The following is a 16,306-nucleotide window of genomic DNA, read 5'->3' on the forward strand; positions in this document are numbered from 1 at the left end:
TGATTTTCATGTGGGCTGGAGTGTGAGAACCCTTCAGAATTTTTTAGCTTTGCATAGATGCAAAGACCATGCACTTGAGAATTTTGCTTAAGGTGAGTTGCCTGTGAGTATATAGTTATAGAGAAATTTCTGTAGTACCCTTAGATTTTATAACAATATCCCATCTAACGTGATGGTCAACAAGGGTATTTGAATTAATGATATTAAACTCGAAAGAGAGGAGGTAGGTGTATTTGAGGAGGTCAGACTGCAGTTCTATCTGTCTGGGATCTCCCTCTGCTGGAGGTTGAAAATGAAGGATGAGTGCATTCCATTCTGATTTTTGTTGGTACAATTATATTTTTTTTTAATTGTTTGAGTGACTTTTACAATGACATTGAACCAAATCCATAGCAAGATTTACGACCTTGAATTTATAATTACAGCACAAAGACAACTGTCTTTCTGTTGTTTGAAGCACAGAAACATCCTGAATTAATTCAGTTTGAGGGTTCTTGATCATCGTTTGTCTCCCTGCTGTGTGTTTTTCTTTAATTTTGTCCCTGGCTTGTTGTACTTGGAAGAAATGGATACAGAGCAGCAACTGTTTCTTGTTGACTGTATTCAGCCAGATATTATCCCTTTGTTTGTAAGTCAAATTCCTGATGCTGCCTTATTCCAGATAGAAACAATGTTTAGTGGGACAGTTTTTGCTGTTCTTCTGGTTCAGTAATTGAAAGATTTACAGGGCATGAAAATTAATTGGCAGTGCTACTTCTGGGTCAATGTTTTGGGAATGATATTTTAATTATAGCAGCAATCAAGAAATGCAAGCAACTAAGTTTACTCAAAGCAGAAAAAACAGTGGTGAAAACTTAAACCTATAGTTATACTTTCTTATGTGTTTGGGTTTTTTTTTTTTCCCTCCCTGTAGCTGCAGCTTCATGAAAGAGGACTAAAATTACAGCAGGCTATTTACAGTCAGGTAAAACCTTGTATTGATTTGTGTTTATTTTGTACTTGTTTGCAATCTTGCTTTTTAGATTCTGTGGCAGTGTGCTTTGAGAGGAGGAGGGCACTGTGCAGAGGTGAAGTATTTTGCACTTAAGTTGCCTATAGTCCTTACTGTTCTGTGGCAGTGGAAATGAAAATCCGTTTTGCTGAAACGCACTAGAGCGTATGCTTTGATATATGTTGTTTATTGGGGGAGATAATCATGGGAAGGGCAAGGCATTCCGTAATTATTATTGTCATCTGGCAACCTCGAAGTCTTAAACCCTTGTTCATTGGAGAGTGCACATGAAGCCTGTATTTGTTACGTGGGTAAGGTTGTGCAACTGAAGCCTGTGTCAAATAAGTTCTCTTACAGATTCACGTTTCGTGCTTGGTACAGGCAGTTCTGGAGTTTTACAGCATGTGCCTGATGGATGAATTTAGGACTAGTCTACCTGATCAGGCTTGGAAGTACTAGGGAGTAGAGGGGAAGACTCTGTTAATCCTGGTTTTTAATCTGTCCTAACCGATACGTGGTATGGATACTAATTGCACTGTGGGAAATGAATAACAGCTCAGGTGTGTATCGGACTGTGAATCTTCTTTCAGGCCTGCAAGCTGTTGGCGGATGATTATGAGCAAGTGCGCAGTGCTGCAGTTCAGCTAATTTGGGTCCTCAGTCAGCTTTACCCTGAAAGGTATGTACTTTATGCAGAGACAGAAGTATTGGCTGAGTAATAATCCTAATCCTGAGAGTTTTGTGCTAGTAAGTCTCAGGAGTAGCTGTTAGACAACTGATGTGTACAAAAGGCTGATACCTGGTAAGAATGCGCTGATCTGGATGAAGTTTTGGTTCGTGGTGTCTGTTGCCCATCTGTAGGAATTCAGCATAGTTGTTTCTTACTTGATGCCATCCCGCATGGCATAAGATCAGCAAACTGATTCATGTTTCTCTGTTAGCATCGTCCCGATTCCTTCTTCTAATGAAGAAATTCGCTTGGTTGATGATGCATTTGGAAAAATTTGTCATATGGTTAGTGATGGTTCCTGGGTTGTTAGAGTACAAGCTGCTAAGTTACTGGTAAGTTGCACTCTTTCCTTCTCTAGCTAAGAGTAGTTCACCTGACGTTACTTTGCTTTTCACATATATTTGAAAAGAAATAGGAGGGTGTTTAAAAACTGCATCGGTGAATTTCTAGCAAAATTCTCATAAGAAAGAAATAAGAGAGGTTGAGGAAACCCAAAAGCTACTCAGCTGAACTATGCAGTGATTCCTTCCTTGAGAGTGGAGGGTTGAGTATCCGAGAGAAGAACAAGTACTTGCCATAAGTCCCTCCCCTGACTTCTCCAGCACAGGACATGTAAACCAACTGAACTCAAGAAAGACCATAATAACTTTAGTGGAAAAACAAGATGTTCTGACCGTCTTAAGTAAACTTAGGATTCTGACATACAGTAGTGTCAAGCATTGTATAAAGCTATTAGAATGAGTGGATGAGATTGGATGCTGTGTTGGGATAAGTGAGGCAATTATATGGTGTAATTTAGAATAATTCTGTTTCTTCCTTTTGATTTATTTTTTTTTTCTTTTGTGTTCTTTAGGGTTCTATGCAACAAGTTAGCTCTCATTTCTTAGAGCAGACCCTTGACAAGAAGCTCATGTCAGATCTGAGGGTATGTAAGTGTTTGGATTTGGTTTTACTGTGTAATGTGCTAAAATTGGACAACAGGTATGTTAATGTTGAGTTTGCCTCAGGGCTGCTGAGAGTTAATTGATGATGACAGGTTTTCTTTTAGATTAAAGCCAATGAAGCAATAGCTAGTTTTAGATTTCATTAGCTGAGCATGTAATAAACAGCTCTAGGCTATTCAGGTTTCACAGATGAGAGGTGAATGTTTCTGGTATTCTGACAACCTTTTGGCTAAAATCTTTTATATATTGTGTGCAGAAAGATTGTATCCTAGTTTTAGGAGCAAGCTTTTGGAAACCCTGCAAGATCCAACCAGTAGACCTAGACATTTCACGTGACATGAGTAGCCAAAGGCTGGGACTTCTGAGTCCTACAAGTAGAGCTTTTCAGTAAAATTTCTTCTTTAAGCAACTTGCTCGAGGTATTACGTTCAGTTTTTCTCTCTACAAAAGAATGATGAAGCTAGAGCTGCTAGTTTTTGTGGGCTTCTTTGTAAAGGCTGTTAAAGACAGTTTTGCACAATTTGCTTTACAGTGTGGGGGAGGAAAGGAGATGGACTAGCGAGCGTGCTGAATGAATATCGCATTTTACACACTGCTGAACTCTGTATGGTATTGATAGTTGTTAAAGTATTTAATTGCGGTTTAACAAGTTGAATTGCAGATTGATTACATCTGGTTTTGCAGATCAGTTACTGGATGCTTAACTAGATGGGCCTTTGCTCTGACCTTTTTTAGCTGTTCTTACAATGGATGTCTGAGAATGTTAGTTACAATACATGGGTTATTATCCTTTCCCAACATCAAAAGTACAGAGTGATTGGCAATTAGAAATATTCAGAGAAGAGAAGGTACTATTTGCTTTTCTTAGCATTTGCAGGTATCTGTCAATGTCTAAGCCTCTAGCTATACATCTATTTTCAAATCCAGTAAAGCTGTTTATTATTTTGCTTGGTCATCTTTAAAGTTTACCATGATTTGTAACTGAAAAACTTGTTTGGACAGAGGAAGCGCACTGCGCATGAACGAGCCAAAGAACTCTACAGCTCTGGGGAGTTTTCAAGTGGCAGAAAGTGGGGAGATGATGCTCCCAAAGAAGAAATTGATACAGGTGCTGTAAACTTGATTGAATCAGGAGCTTGTGGGGCTTTTGTTCATGGCCTGGAAGATGAGATGTATGGTAAGTGTTAACTTATTATGGAATGACTAAAGGAGGACATGTGTGCCGGCTAGTAAGCATTGGGTTTTTGTTGGTTTTTTCTGGTCAAAATACATCACTTGGCTATTGTGTTTGGGTTTTTTAAGGAATCATGGACTTCAGGGTGGTGGGGTTCTCTTCCACTGTGATCCCTGATATGGTGGTTGTTTCAAAGATGCATCAGCACTGCACAGATTTTTGAAATTGAGTAGCCAAAACCAAATAGCTTCCTATAAGCAGGAAGTTTAAGTAAAATATCTGTTAAGAAGTGGGTGCTTATGCGGAAACCCACTGGGATTATATTCTTATTGGCTTAAATTTAATAGTTGTGTGTGGCCCTAAATTGGGAATGTTAGTTGGTGTTCTTTGAAATTGGTGTTTTCCCTGCAGGAACAAAACCCATAGACTCATAGAGCCATTTATGTTGGAAAAACCTTTAAGATCATGAAGTTCAACTGTTAACCCAGCACTACCAAGACCACCACTAAACCATGTCCCTAAATGTCACATCTAGACATCTTTTAAATACCTCCAGGGATGGAGACTCCACCGCTTCTCTGGGCAGCCTGTTCCAGTGCTGGACAGCCCTTCTAGTGAAGAAATTTTTTGTAATACCCAATGTAAACCTCTGCTAGTGCAACCTGAGGCAGTTTCCTCTTTTCCTATCACTTCTTCCTGGGGAGAAGAGACTGACCCCCGACCCCCCTCCTTGCTACAGGCTCCTTTCAGGCAGTTGTAGGAAGTGATAAGGTCCCCCCTGAGCCCCCTTTTCCCCAGGCTGAGCCCCCCCAGCTCCCCCCGCCCCCCCCAGAGCTGTGCCGCAGCCCCTTCCCCAGCCCCTGCCCGGCTCTGGACACGCTCCAGCCCCTCCGGGTCTGTCTGGGGGTGAGGGGCCCAACGCTGAGCCCAGGGCTCGAGGGGCGGCCGCACCAGGGCCCGGCACAGGGGGACGGGCACTGCCTGGCCCTGCTGGCCACGCTGCTGCTGACACCGGCCAGGGCGCTGCTGGCCGCCGTGGCCACCTGGGCACACTGGGGGCTCATGCCCAGCCGGCTGCCGACCAGCCCCCCCAGGCCCTTCCCCGCCGGGCAGTTCCCAGCCCCCTGCCCCCAGCCCGCAGCGCTGTGGGGGGCTGGTGTGACCCACGGGCAGGGCCCGGCACTCAGCCCCGTTGGGCCTCATACAACTGGCCTCGGCCCCTCGGCCCGGCCTGCCCAGACCCCCTGCAGAGCCCCCTGCCCCCCAGCAGGTCACACTGCCCCCAGCTCGTGTCCTCTGCAAACCCACTGCGGGTGCGCTCCAGCCCCTCGTCCAGGTCATTTATAAACAGAACTGGCTCCAACACTGAGCTCTATAAATCAAAAGTTACAGAACTTGTTGTTTAAAACGTGGCACTATAAGGAACCTGTGCCCATGGAGCCCGATAACCATTCTTTTTGTATCCATAGCAGCTTCCATCCTAACAATAGTTAGAACTAGTGGAGATAGACCCACATATTTTTCCAAATACTTCAGAATCCAACAGCTGCAACAAACATAAGTTTTCTTTTTCCAATCCAAATTTGTTCATAGCCATTTTTTTCTCATTTGTTGTGAGCCAGTGATAGGTTTCAGGTTAAATAGTTGTTGCTCTTCTCGGGGACTGGCTTCCCTAATGAATTAATAGCCAGCTTTCATTTTGCAAGGGGCTAAACAGGCTAGGCTCCTTTCAGTCGCTGCTGCTTAAAAGCTTTCCTCTTGGCTGGTTAGAATGCATTATTCTTGAAGATTGGTGACTGGATCTGTATGTTTTCAGGTACTTAAATTTCAGATGAGGTCTTGTTTACATGTTTAGCAATCTTATTAATAGTTCTTCTCCTTTAATGGAAATACCTGCATTCTGAGGTCACAGGTACCTGTTCCATAGTGCTGTTGTATTGGTCTCTTGTGGTCTTCTTATGATGGACTTGGACAGTGTAGTCTCTTTCCAACAGATTTTGTCTGATCTGTCCTTTTTAAAATGAATTATGAGTGTCAGTCTGGAACACAGACGTCCTTGAGCTCCTCGGACTGGCTGTAGCACTGACTGTGCTGACAGCCTCAGGAGAGTCTGTGTGCTACCCTTCCCAGCCTGTTTCCCGTGGGTAAAGTGAAGATTTCTGTTTCTTAAGGCTATTGAGAACGGCTGGTATTTGCATAGAACTGTGAAAATGCCGAGCTCTGAATGTTATTCCTGAATTTGCTTTTAACGTTACTGGAAGGACAAGGCTAAACTGGAAAGTAGAAAACCACCATAACAAAAATATTGCTGTGTATGTATTGCGTTGTAGAAGTTGGTTTATTGTTCCGTGACTCCTGCAAATAAAAGCATGTTTTCTTAATAGCTAAACTTTCCCTAAAGCTTGGAAATGCACCTTTTTTTTCATTGCCTGAAAATTTTTAGGTCCATCAACCTGTGAAATGCATTTCTAGTTTCTCATGCCGTAGGTCTTACTGCAGTGTGGTGCTGTGGGGGAATGTCGATAAAATGGACAGATGTGGAATACACACAGGTCATTGAATAAAGTAGATCTCTCCCTCCACTGCAACTTTTTTAAATACTGCTGAGCTCTCTTCTTCCTTACCTGCAGCGCTGCTTCATTTCTTGAATTCCATGTTGTAACTTAAATCTGGATTAGTGCGTTGGCTTATGAAAGCAATATTGGCAAAATGTGTTTCTTCTCTAATACCTTGGTCTTAACGACCGTGGAGACTCGTAGTTGTGACAAAAGCTTCATTACTGAATAAGCAGGGGTCTTGCTGTGTTTGCAGTTTTCTACTTAATCAGAATCATCAGGAGTTGAGTACGTTCTTTAAGAACAATAGGCCTAAAAGCTACACATGAGTTTAAATGTTTTCAAGATGAGCTAATTTGAATGAAAACTAGAAGTATGTTTAAAACAATAAGGTTTGCAAGACACCAGATTAATTCTCGTTTTTATGATGCCAGCACATAAACGTTATGGCAGCTAGCAAGGATGGGTCTAGGGAAGAGAATCTCATCTCCACTTAAGCTTGTTATATCTGGGTATTCTTCAAATTCCTGCAATGTTTTACCATATAAATACACTCTTTTTGATGCTTTTTTGCTTAAGTTCTGAATCATTTTAATAATTAGGTGGCACTTTTTTCCTTTCTTTTGAGGAACCCAAAGCCACGAAGCACGAAAATTTCTTTCTGTTTACTGCCAAAATGCTGAAACTCTAGGGCTTTTCAGCTATTCATAAAGTGCTACATAGCAAGTTAAAAATGCAGTGAATGCTCCAAGCAATTAAAATGTCATGAAGAATAAAACAAGCAGAGTTTAATTATCTAAATTAGTTTGCTTAAGATACTGTGGTTAATGCTACACTTGCAAAATGCACTGAAATACATATTATTTATCGGTGGGTAGGAGATGTGGTTTTTACCTACAAGTCCCTCTTGCAGATGCTTACAACAGCAGCGCTTGCAGTATTAGAGGTGAGGCTTTTGATTTGAAGACTTGCCTGTGAAAAGATCCCCAGTGGTATGGGTCTCTGCTTAGTCTCCATCGTCCTCGGGTTTTACTTAGCATCTCCTGTCCTTAGCCCAGTCTTTGAATGATATAAGACCTGGCCGTTGGGCCATATGTCCTTTTAAACAGCACTTACAATTAATTCCCTCCCTGTCTTTTAACAGAGGTTCGGATTGCTGCGGTTGAAGCCCTCTGTATGTTGGCTCAGTCCTCTCCTTCTTTTGCGGAGAAATGCCTGGATTTTTTGGTTGACATGTTTAATGATGAAATCGAGGAAGTGAGATTGCAGTCAATACACACAATGAGAAAAATTTCCAACAATATCACACTGCGGGAAGACCAGCTGGATACTGTATTAGCTGTCTTGGAGGTAAGAAATTCTTGAGGAGGGAAGAAAATCATGTTCCTGCTTTCTTTGGGGTGCTTAATGATATAATGCCGATCAGACCCTTCCTCTGAGTTGAAACTGCCCACCTTTTTGATGGTTGTTTTTGTCTTCTTTGAACATCCCCAGAGGCTGCTAAGGTCTAGTAGCTCGTAATCTCCAGGACAACAGCATACTTTTGAAATAGATGAATTTCAGATCAAACTCTAGCCTTTGTCACTGTGCCGCTGCCTTATGTGTTCCCTTCTGTCCTGTTTTGTGGTTCAGCACTCTGCACCACTTCATGTCGAATACAGCTTCAGGTTTTTTCTGTTTCCTTTGTTCAGCTGCTTTGGCTACACCCTTGCTCACTGAGCAGAGTCAGGGCGCAGGCCTGAGATCTCTCCTGACTGTTCAGAGAGTTTGTTGGCATGCTCTGCAGTGTAATTTTGGGGTTTCCCAACCAGCATCTTCCCAGTCTGTGCTCAGCCAGGATCCAGGGGACAGCATGAGTCAGCTGCTGTTCCTGATTGATGGAGTTGATCTGGGAAAGGGAAGAGATTTTGGCTGTATGAACAGTGCTGTGCCAAACAGCTTCCCCTCAGACCTGATTTATTTGCTGAGCTATAGCCCCTGAGGCTTGGGGTTTTTTTGACAAATTTCTGGTTCTTTTGGGTAGGCCCCCAGCCTCAGGCGGTGCTGCAATTCTGCTGGTTTTGTCTTTTCACCTGCTGTTTGCTTGATGCAGGGCAACAGGGGCTTCTTTCAGTTGTGCCTCTGGAAGAAGCAAACTAACCAACCTGTTTTATCAGTCTGTAACAAATGCTGTGGAATATGATCTGAGTTTGCATATTCAGCAATGGGTTTTAGGTGCCTCACGTTTTTACGTAGTTGATTTATACTCGTTCAAGCGGGGGGCTTGTGCATCAAAGTGTAAGAATGACCTAGTTAGACTGGGGTTCTGTCTTATGCTTCTGTGTTGGCTTATGTATGATAGATCATACAGGTATTTTGGTTACATTATCGTAATTATTATCAGGTATTAGGATAGCTAAAGTCTGAGAATTAGTAACTTTTTAATGGGTTTGTCTGATTCTGAAAGGTGCTTGCTTGCTTTCTGTAAAATTCGTTTTCCAGTAACAAAATAAAGGATATGGAAAAATAGCATTAACCTTGGTCCCTAAATTTGTTCCGAGAGTGTAAATATGGAACAGTTGGGTGATGGGGTAGCTTCTGTTTCCACCTTACTGCTTTGACTTTATCTGAGTAACTGTACAGCTACTCCTTGCTTCTCTGACCAGGCTTTGGATTCTGCTTTCCTTGTTGTCCTTGATCTCAGTTTCTGTTGAGTTGGGCTCTTCTCTGTCCCTTTGTAGTCTTCTGCCTTGCTTGTCTCTGCACTGCCCTTCCAGTGGTCTGTGCAACTCACCTGAAGTATTTTATGTCTGTGGTCATTTCATTTCAGTCCTTAGAGTATGTCTTCTCTGTTGGTCGTAGTCTGCCTTCCACCACCAAAATAAGGAACAGCTGAGCAGCCCAGCTGTGCTTTCCTCCTTTGATCATTTGTGTGTTGACCGTCATCTAAAAGCCTTTACAAGAGGACTTTTTCTTTCTTCTTTTGTGTAAGACAGTGATGAATGAGCTGTTGATACTTAGCAAATTATAATAAAATAAAAAAAAAATCCACCACTGAAACACATTCAGTTCTTGTATCCTATCAAATTTTCACATTCTGTCCAACAGTCCCACACAAATGCTGATAGCCAGGAAGTATAATGCATTGATATGGAATGACAAGGTGGTTTTTGGCAGAAGGAATGTAATTAATTAAGCTGGAGTTCAGCCACAGCGCTTCCAAAAATATTGCTTGGAGGTTGCATAAACTCCTCTGTAGAACGTCACCTTGGCCTAAAAAATAAAATGGGTGCAATGTGACTTTAAAAGTGATGCATTAGGAATCCCATACGATCATAAAAAAGTTTGTGACTGAACTTCTGATTCAGTTTTGGCTTTTTTATTGTCCATCTGTAAACTTGTAGTTAGGTCAAGTTCCTTTCTCCTATAGATGATCACTGTTAATCTGGTCCATCCAGCCACTGGCATGTCCTCAATGCTTATGCTAAACCCTCTGGAGGCTGGTGACTGGGTTAAGGGCTTGTGGAATTGAGCTTCATGTGTTGAGTGATAAAAGGCTTCTCCAAAGATGATAAAACGATCTTCGGTGACTGTTTTGCTGAATTACCCAGTGCCTACCTTTTCTGTTACTGCCTGTCCCTAAAGGGGACGACATCACCCAAACCAAACGGTGACTCTTGCTCTGCTTGAGGAGGTCAGCAGTAAAGCAGTTCCCATTCGTTCCAGAAAATGAAGCATATGGGTGGATGAGACCAGCAGGGGACCCTGCAGCAGTTGCCTGGTCTGTCACTTCATCTGTGCTTAGCTGTGGTAACTAGAAACGTGCTGTTTTTCAAATGCCTATGGTACTAATTTAGCCAAGGAGCAGGAACTGCTACCTTTAAAGTAAATGCGTATGCAGGCACATCTTTTCTCTCAGCACTCCAAGGTGTCTGGGTTGTTTTTTTCTTTGGTTTTTCTTTTAGGATTCTTCAAGGGACATTCGGGAAGCACTTCATGAACTGTTGTGTTGCACCAATGTCTCAACTAAGGAAGGCATCCATCTTGCACTGGTGGAGCTGCTGAAAAACCTGACTAAGTATCCCACAGACAGAGAATCCATCTGGAAGTGAGTATGTTCAGTGTCCTTGTGTGTTTACTTATTTTCCTATTTCTGGTAACTGAGGTGTTAGGCAAATACTGAGCTAGCTAAGGAGGTAAGAGGTATTGCAGGTGTACAATCCTGTTACTCTGTAAGTATTTGGAATAGTGGCTGTACTAAGCATTGTACATATTCATGACTGAGGTGGAAACTCTGTGTTGTTCTTGCATGTTGATGCTTGTACTGGGAATCCCAGAACTGGTGACCACTACGGGAAATAGCCTCTGTTACAAGCCCTCCAAGCATTCCCAGAAAAGATGAATTCAAACTTCAGTTTAAAACCTCATCTCTTTTATGCAGCTAATGTTTTGTGCTTACTTGACACTGCATTAAATAGTAATATTTACCAGCAGCTGATTATACCGGTTTTGACAAGTGGATTGGCTATGTGGCATTGTGCTGTTGGAGAGACTTTTTCTGTCTGAGCAAAAATAATGAATGTTTGTGTGTGGGTTTTCTGATTGTTTAATGGAAGCAGCAAAGGAAGTGATGCTCCAGCACACCTGGTTTGAGATGGAATTCTTGGGTATCATTGGAAATGTTTTAGTCTGTTTTGTCTTCCAGTGTACTCGTACATAGTTTTGGGGGGTTTTGGGTTTTGTTACATAGGTGGGGGTTTACCTCCTCGCTCCTTTATTTCTGAACTAAAAAAAAACGCTCACTTGTTAGCGTTTAGTATGAAAGCTTTTCTTGGGTTGTGTAGTTCCATGTGTTAAGTGTTTCTTGAACAGTTTAAATAAACAAATTTTTATTTCTGCTTGCTTTTTCAAGCTGTCCTCTCAGTTGTCTTGGATCCTATCAAATGTTAATGCAAATACTCAGCCATGAAGGGTCAGTAGTCTTGGACAGCAGGTTTTTGATGCTGACCAGTCCCTCAAAGTGCTGCTGCAGCATAAAGTGACAATGCTTTAAAATGTTGCGTTTTGCAATGTGTGTGTTTACTAAGAAACAAGAAACACTTCAATCTGTGTATTTTCAGGTGCTTGAAGTTCTTGGGAAGCAGGCATCCCACTTTGGTGCTTCCATTAGTCCCAGAGCTGCTGAGCACACATCCCTTCTTTGACACTCCAGAACCAGACATGGATGATCCAGCCTGTATCTTTTTCATGAAGCCAGTTGATTGTTTTGATTTTAATAGATTTTACTCATATTTTCCTGATGCTTACATTTGTTAAACCATTTCAAACTGTAGCAGACAATCTTGTAGCTATTTCTGAATCCCTTTGCCACTCTAATTTTATTACTCGGCAAGTGATGGAATACCTGTTATCTGGAACCATCTTCATAAATACCAATGTGGTATAATTGGCCTTTTTTTTAATGCTGTGATGAATAATCTATTTATCAAGCAATTTGTCAGGATTTGGGCTTTGCAGATGAGTCCTTTGATGTGAAAACATTTGTCTAGTTTGCACTAATTTTGAAGATGGTTTAACTTTTAAATAAGAAGAGTGGTTTTCCTTGTCTGTTTTCTTTTTAGGTAAAACTTCTGCTATCCTCACTGTTGTGCAGTGTATAGAACAGTGCCATCTCTTAGTACAGCAGTGGCTGAATCCCCATAATGCTATAAACTTACGATCTTTTCTGAAACAATTCAAAATCAGAAATCCTTTTATTAACGTTAGCTCTTCTAGTGCTTTAGAATACAAACTATTATTGTTACACCATTATTCTTGACAATAGGAGATGCCTTGGAAATGTGAAATACCATTTTTCCATTGTTCATTCTCCTTGCTTCCCTTTTGAGCCATTGCAGAATATAATGCTGCTTCTGATGCATGCTGAGACATGTTAGACTGGAATAACTCTTCCTCTGTCAAGCTACTCCATATTTCTCTCACTAGTCACAGGCCGTGAGATAGAAATTCTATACAGATTAAATAAATACCTTGTGAGAACTGAACAGGGCTAGAATCAGGTGGAGAGAAAGGTTAATCCATAATCAGATGGTTGTGTAATTGAGTAAATTTGTCCTATGAGCTGAGAATTGAAGGAACACTGCGGAGGTGAGAAAGCTGTTATTTAGCTCAAGGCACTTTCCTGCCTTGAACCATTCTTGAACCAAAGAATATTATTTTAGAAAATGATCTGGAGGCAACTTGCCACCCAGTTTTACAGAGGTGTATTATGTGAAGATACTAAGTTTCTGGGAGCCAGAAACTGCAAAGCAGACCTGAAAGGTATGTTTCCAATGTAAACTGTTAATTGAAAACATCGTTTTGTTTGATTCAGAGCACTTAGGAAATTTGAATCAGGATAGTTGAATAGCTTCAGCTGAAAATTTGGAAAGGGTTTTGGGTAAAGAGGAGAAATTGGTTTGTCAAGAGGAAACCTTTATGCTTGGCAGTTGGTGGATGCAAAAGATTTTTCAGAAGGTGAGAAATGTGGGTTCAGTCCCTTCTGTGGCTGAACCTGCTTCATCCCTGTGCAGGCAAGTCCCCAGATGATCATAAGCTTTGCACTGGGATCCTTTCACGCTCTCTTGTTAGAGATCCTGTGCTTGGGGTCAGCCCTGTTGCACGTGAGTGCCCCAGTCTTTGGGCTAACTGCCTTTGGCTGCCCTCTGTATTTCTCTGGCTCTCAGACTGTGAACGTGTTTTTTCTATGCCAGAATCATCTTCCTGTGTTTGATTCTTTGGTTTAAGTCTGTGTTAAGGGGAGGGATGTCTTTCAGGGCATCACAGAAAATGCAGCAATTTTCAAAGACTCAGAGGTAAATGTTTATTTTAGAGGGTGTTTGGGTACCAAACCAGTAAGCACAGTGTAAGCTTCGAGGAAGAGTGAAACTCCACCTAATGAGCATGTTCTGCATTTATGATACCTGGCTCCTATCCTTTGTGTTGCCTCTGAGCCATCCCATGTTGGCAGTAATATCCATCCTCCAATATGGCCCATCTTGAAATGTTTGTGCTTTGTACTTGCTTTTCATCTGCTCAGACAGCCACCTCTTTGGGTTTTGCTTGGCATTCTCCAGCTATAAAGAACTTGCTGGACAGATCTCAAGCGAAGAAAGGGTTGTTGAGTTGTTGTTCTAACTTTCCATCCCCAAGGAGCTCTTCTGCTGTTGCTTATTTTTCTTTAACAATCCATTTCAATAGACATTGCTGTTCTGGTTCTGATTTTTAATGCTGCTAAAAGTTGCCCAACAATGCCTGCCCTGTTCTCTGATCATACGTTCAGACATTACGCCTATCTTCGGGACAGTCTCTCTCATCTGGTCCCTCCGTTAAGAGTAAGTTGAACCACTTTGGTTGGCACTTCACTACTCTGTTATGAATATTGGTGGTCTCTTTCTATGTCTGTCTGTGTGTAACACTTGCATTCTAAAAGTTTTTTCTTCCAAGCACCACGCAAATGAATATTGAAACGTACGTTAAGTAAGGAGAGCCAGATACTAAATTGTTACCATATGGATTTGGTAATATTTTGGGGTGAGTAATAATGTTATTGCTCTCAAGTGAGACTAGCTGGTTAGGGCAGGATTCCTGGGACCTTTCTGTAGCTCTGACTATGTGGGGAAGGGGAGCTTAGCCTGTGAAGATCTTCCAACATTTGACTTGTGTCCTATCTAAACGGTTTGCTTGCACGTGAGATGTGTTCCCTGCTGCTTTGAAGCATGTTTTTCCTGTGTGGAAGCACAGGCGGGACTGAAGTTGGTTGTACATCTTACTACAGCTCATAAAATGAATTGCAGTTCGTGTGGTCTTGGACTTCACTTGACTTTGCAGTGTCATAGTTAATAGAGGAGGAAGATGTTTCGCTCAAAGGGGTGTTGGAATTTGACCTGAAGATCTGTACCTGCGAGTGGATTACAAACTGGGGAGTATTAACTAACAAAGATGCAGGCTTGAAAGCCTTGATATAAATTTTGAATTTGAGAAATTAATTGGAGCTCTCAGTTGGTAGTTGTTAAATAATGTGGCAGCATTTTGCAGCGTTGTTACTTGTGTTAGACTTTTTTCTCCTTTTTTTTTTTTCCCTTTTTTTTTTTTTTGTTTTGTTTGCATGTCTGTCTTCTTGCTTAGTTGCCAGGTAGAAAGCTGGTGTCCTCCCCTGTCTCTCCCAGTATTACACCTCATGAAGATCCTTCCCAGCAGTTCTTGCATCAGAGCCTGGAGAGGGTTTACAGCCTTCAGCACCTCGACCCACAGGGCATACAGGAGCTGCTGGAATTTACCATCCGGTAAGGCTGCAAGCAGACCTCTTCATGGGAAGATCGGTTAGGGTGCCCAATGTCTTTGAAGCGGGTACTTTGCTTCTGAATTTTAGTGTTGTACTTTGCCGTTGAATACGTAGTTTGAGCCACCTTCTAGAAAGCATTGTGATAAACCAACATTGTTTAACATAAAACTGATGGTGTCAGGTCTGGCTGTGCCCCACTAAATAATCAGCGTGCGTTCTGGGGGGCACCCCTTCAGAGCGCAGTAAGGGTCAGGTAAGGGTGCTCTTCCTGGGCTGTTTGCTTATCGTAAATACTCTGTTGTTATGGTTTATTGTTCTTGGTTTGCTGTCCCTGTAGGAGGCCCTCACTTTGATCATATTACTTGTAATACATGTGCACAAGTTTTTTTGGGTATTTTTTTGGGGGGGGAGGCAGAGAGGTTGTCCCCTTTGCTCTTCCGTTTTCCAGGTCCTATGGCCTTTAATTCAACAGGAGAGGACCCCCTTCTGATGCTTTGTTGGGTGTTTATTGCCCGTTTTATTTGGCATTCTTGCATCAGTTTGAAAATCAGATGGATTTTCCTGGAAGAAACAGTATTGTTGAGTGTTGCTGTCTGCTGTTCTGTAGATAAACGTGTATGGGTATGGTTTCTGAATGTGGGTTTTATGTCACCTCTTCCATTTCATCTCTAGGCTGATTTCTACAAACAAAGCTCTTGAAAAGGATCTTTTCAGTGCAATTCCTCTGCTCGGAAAGAGGAAAAGAGCCTTATTTTGAGAGTTAGAATAACAAGCTAAAATGCTTTGTTTGGAATATAGAATTCCAAAAAGCTTTATTCTTTTTCTTCTCCCCAAAATAGCTGCCTTTTCTGTATGTAGCTCTGAATCGCTTTTACACCCACCTGCAGTGGAGAATAAACAGTGTGCTCCTCACTGCAAACCCAGCTGTGAAAACTATATGGTTTGTCTTCAGCTGTTCTGAAGCTACTACATGCAGTCTAAACCATGGTCTCACAGCATTTAATGCACTAAATGCGTGAAACAGGTAATCTCTTGGCAGAGCATCCAGAATCTTAAAGCTATAATGAAGGTCTGGAAACCTTGCAGGCCGTGAATGTTTTCGATTTGGAGTGCAGGAATAGTGTTGGAGATGGCTGGGTGTGTAACTGATATGCAGTAAAGCACAATAGTGCTTTGGAGTTGGTGGAAATTATTGGCTGGGCTTTTTTCCCGTTGGGATCACCACCCAGGAACCATACTAAAGCAGCTGTTGTTTTCCACCCTTAAGAGAAGGGAGGATTTAATGCAAACCCCAAAGTATTAAAGGTTATTTTGCAGAGGACAAGGGTTTCCTGCGCCAACAATTTGGTTGCTGAGAGGAAAGGGGTAGAAGCAGCTCACTGCAATGGTGTCTGGTGGGACATAACTCCCTCCTCCTTGGTCATTACTGTCTTCAGGGGGAGTAACACAGACCTTGTGGAGCTGGTGTCTGCTTGGGGCTTAAATTTCTAACCGTGCTGAAGACTGACGCTCATCCCCCAGGCTCTGTGGTTGAAACTGTAAGACAGGCTTTTTAGCAAATCAGTCTTTGTAGTTTAGTTTCTCCATCTATACAACAGGATTTTTTTTTT

General features: G+C 42.0%; 1 protein-coding gene across 3 annotated transcripts in view; it reads left to right on the forward strand.

The window, feature by feature from the left end:
* INTS4 (integrator complex subunit 4) overlaps positions 1-16,306 on the forward strand; it is a 39,428-nt gene that overhangs the window by 7,221 nt on the left and 15,901 nt on the right. For all 3 annotated transcript variants that reach the window (XM_013305723.3, XM_027777919.2, XM_055802091.1), the window contains exons 6-15: positions 914-964; positions 1,582-1,670; positions 1,933-2,053; positions 2,575-2,646; positions 3,668-3,842; positions 7,539-7,744; positions 10,339-10,481; positions 11,494-11,609; positions 13,613-13,746; positions 14,540-14,697. In XM_013305723.3, the coding sequence (XP_013161177.1) occupies positions 914-964; positions 1,582-1,670; positions 1,933-2,053; positions 2,575-2,646; positions 3,668-3,842; positions 7,539-7,744; positions 10,339-10,481; positions 11,494-11,609; positions 13,613-13,746; positions 14,540-14,697 (1,265 nt within the window). The remainder of the gene's footprint in view (positions 1-913; positions 965-1,581; positions 1,671-1,932; positions 2,054-2,574; positions 2,647-3,667; positions 3,843-7,538; positions 7,745-10,338; positions 10,482-11,493; positions 11,610-13,612; positions 13,747-14,539; positions 14,698-16,306) is intronic.

The sequence above is a fragment of the Falco peregrinus genome, chromosome 4, assembly GCF_023634155.1.
Source record: "Falco peregrinus isolate bFalPer1 chromosome 4, bFalPer1.pri, whole genome shotgun sequence".
Lineage (NCBI taxonomy): Eukaryota > Metazoa > Chordata > Aves > Falconiformes > Falconidae > Falco > Falco peregrinus.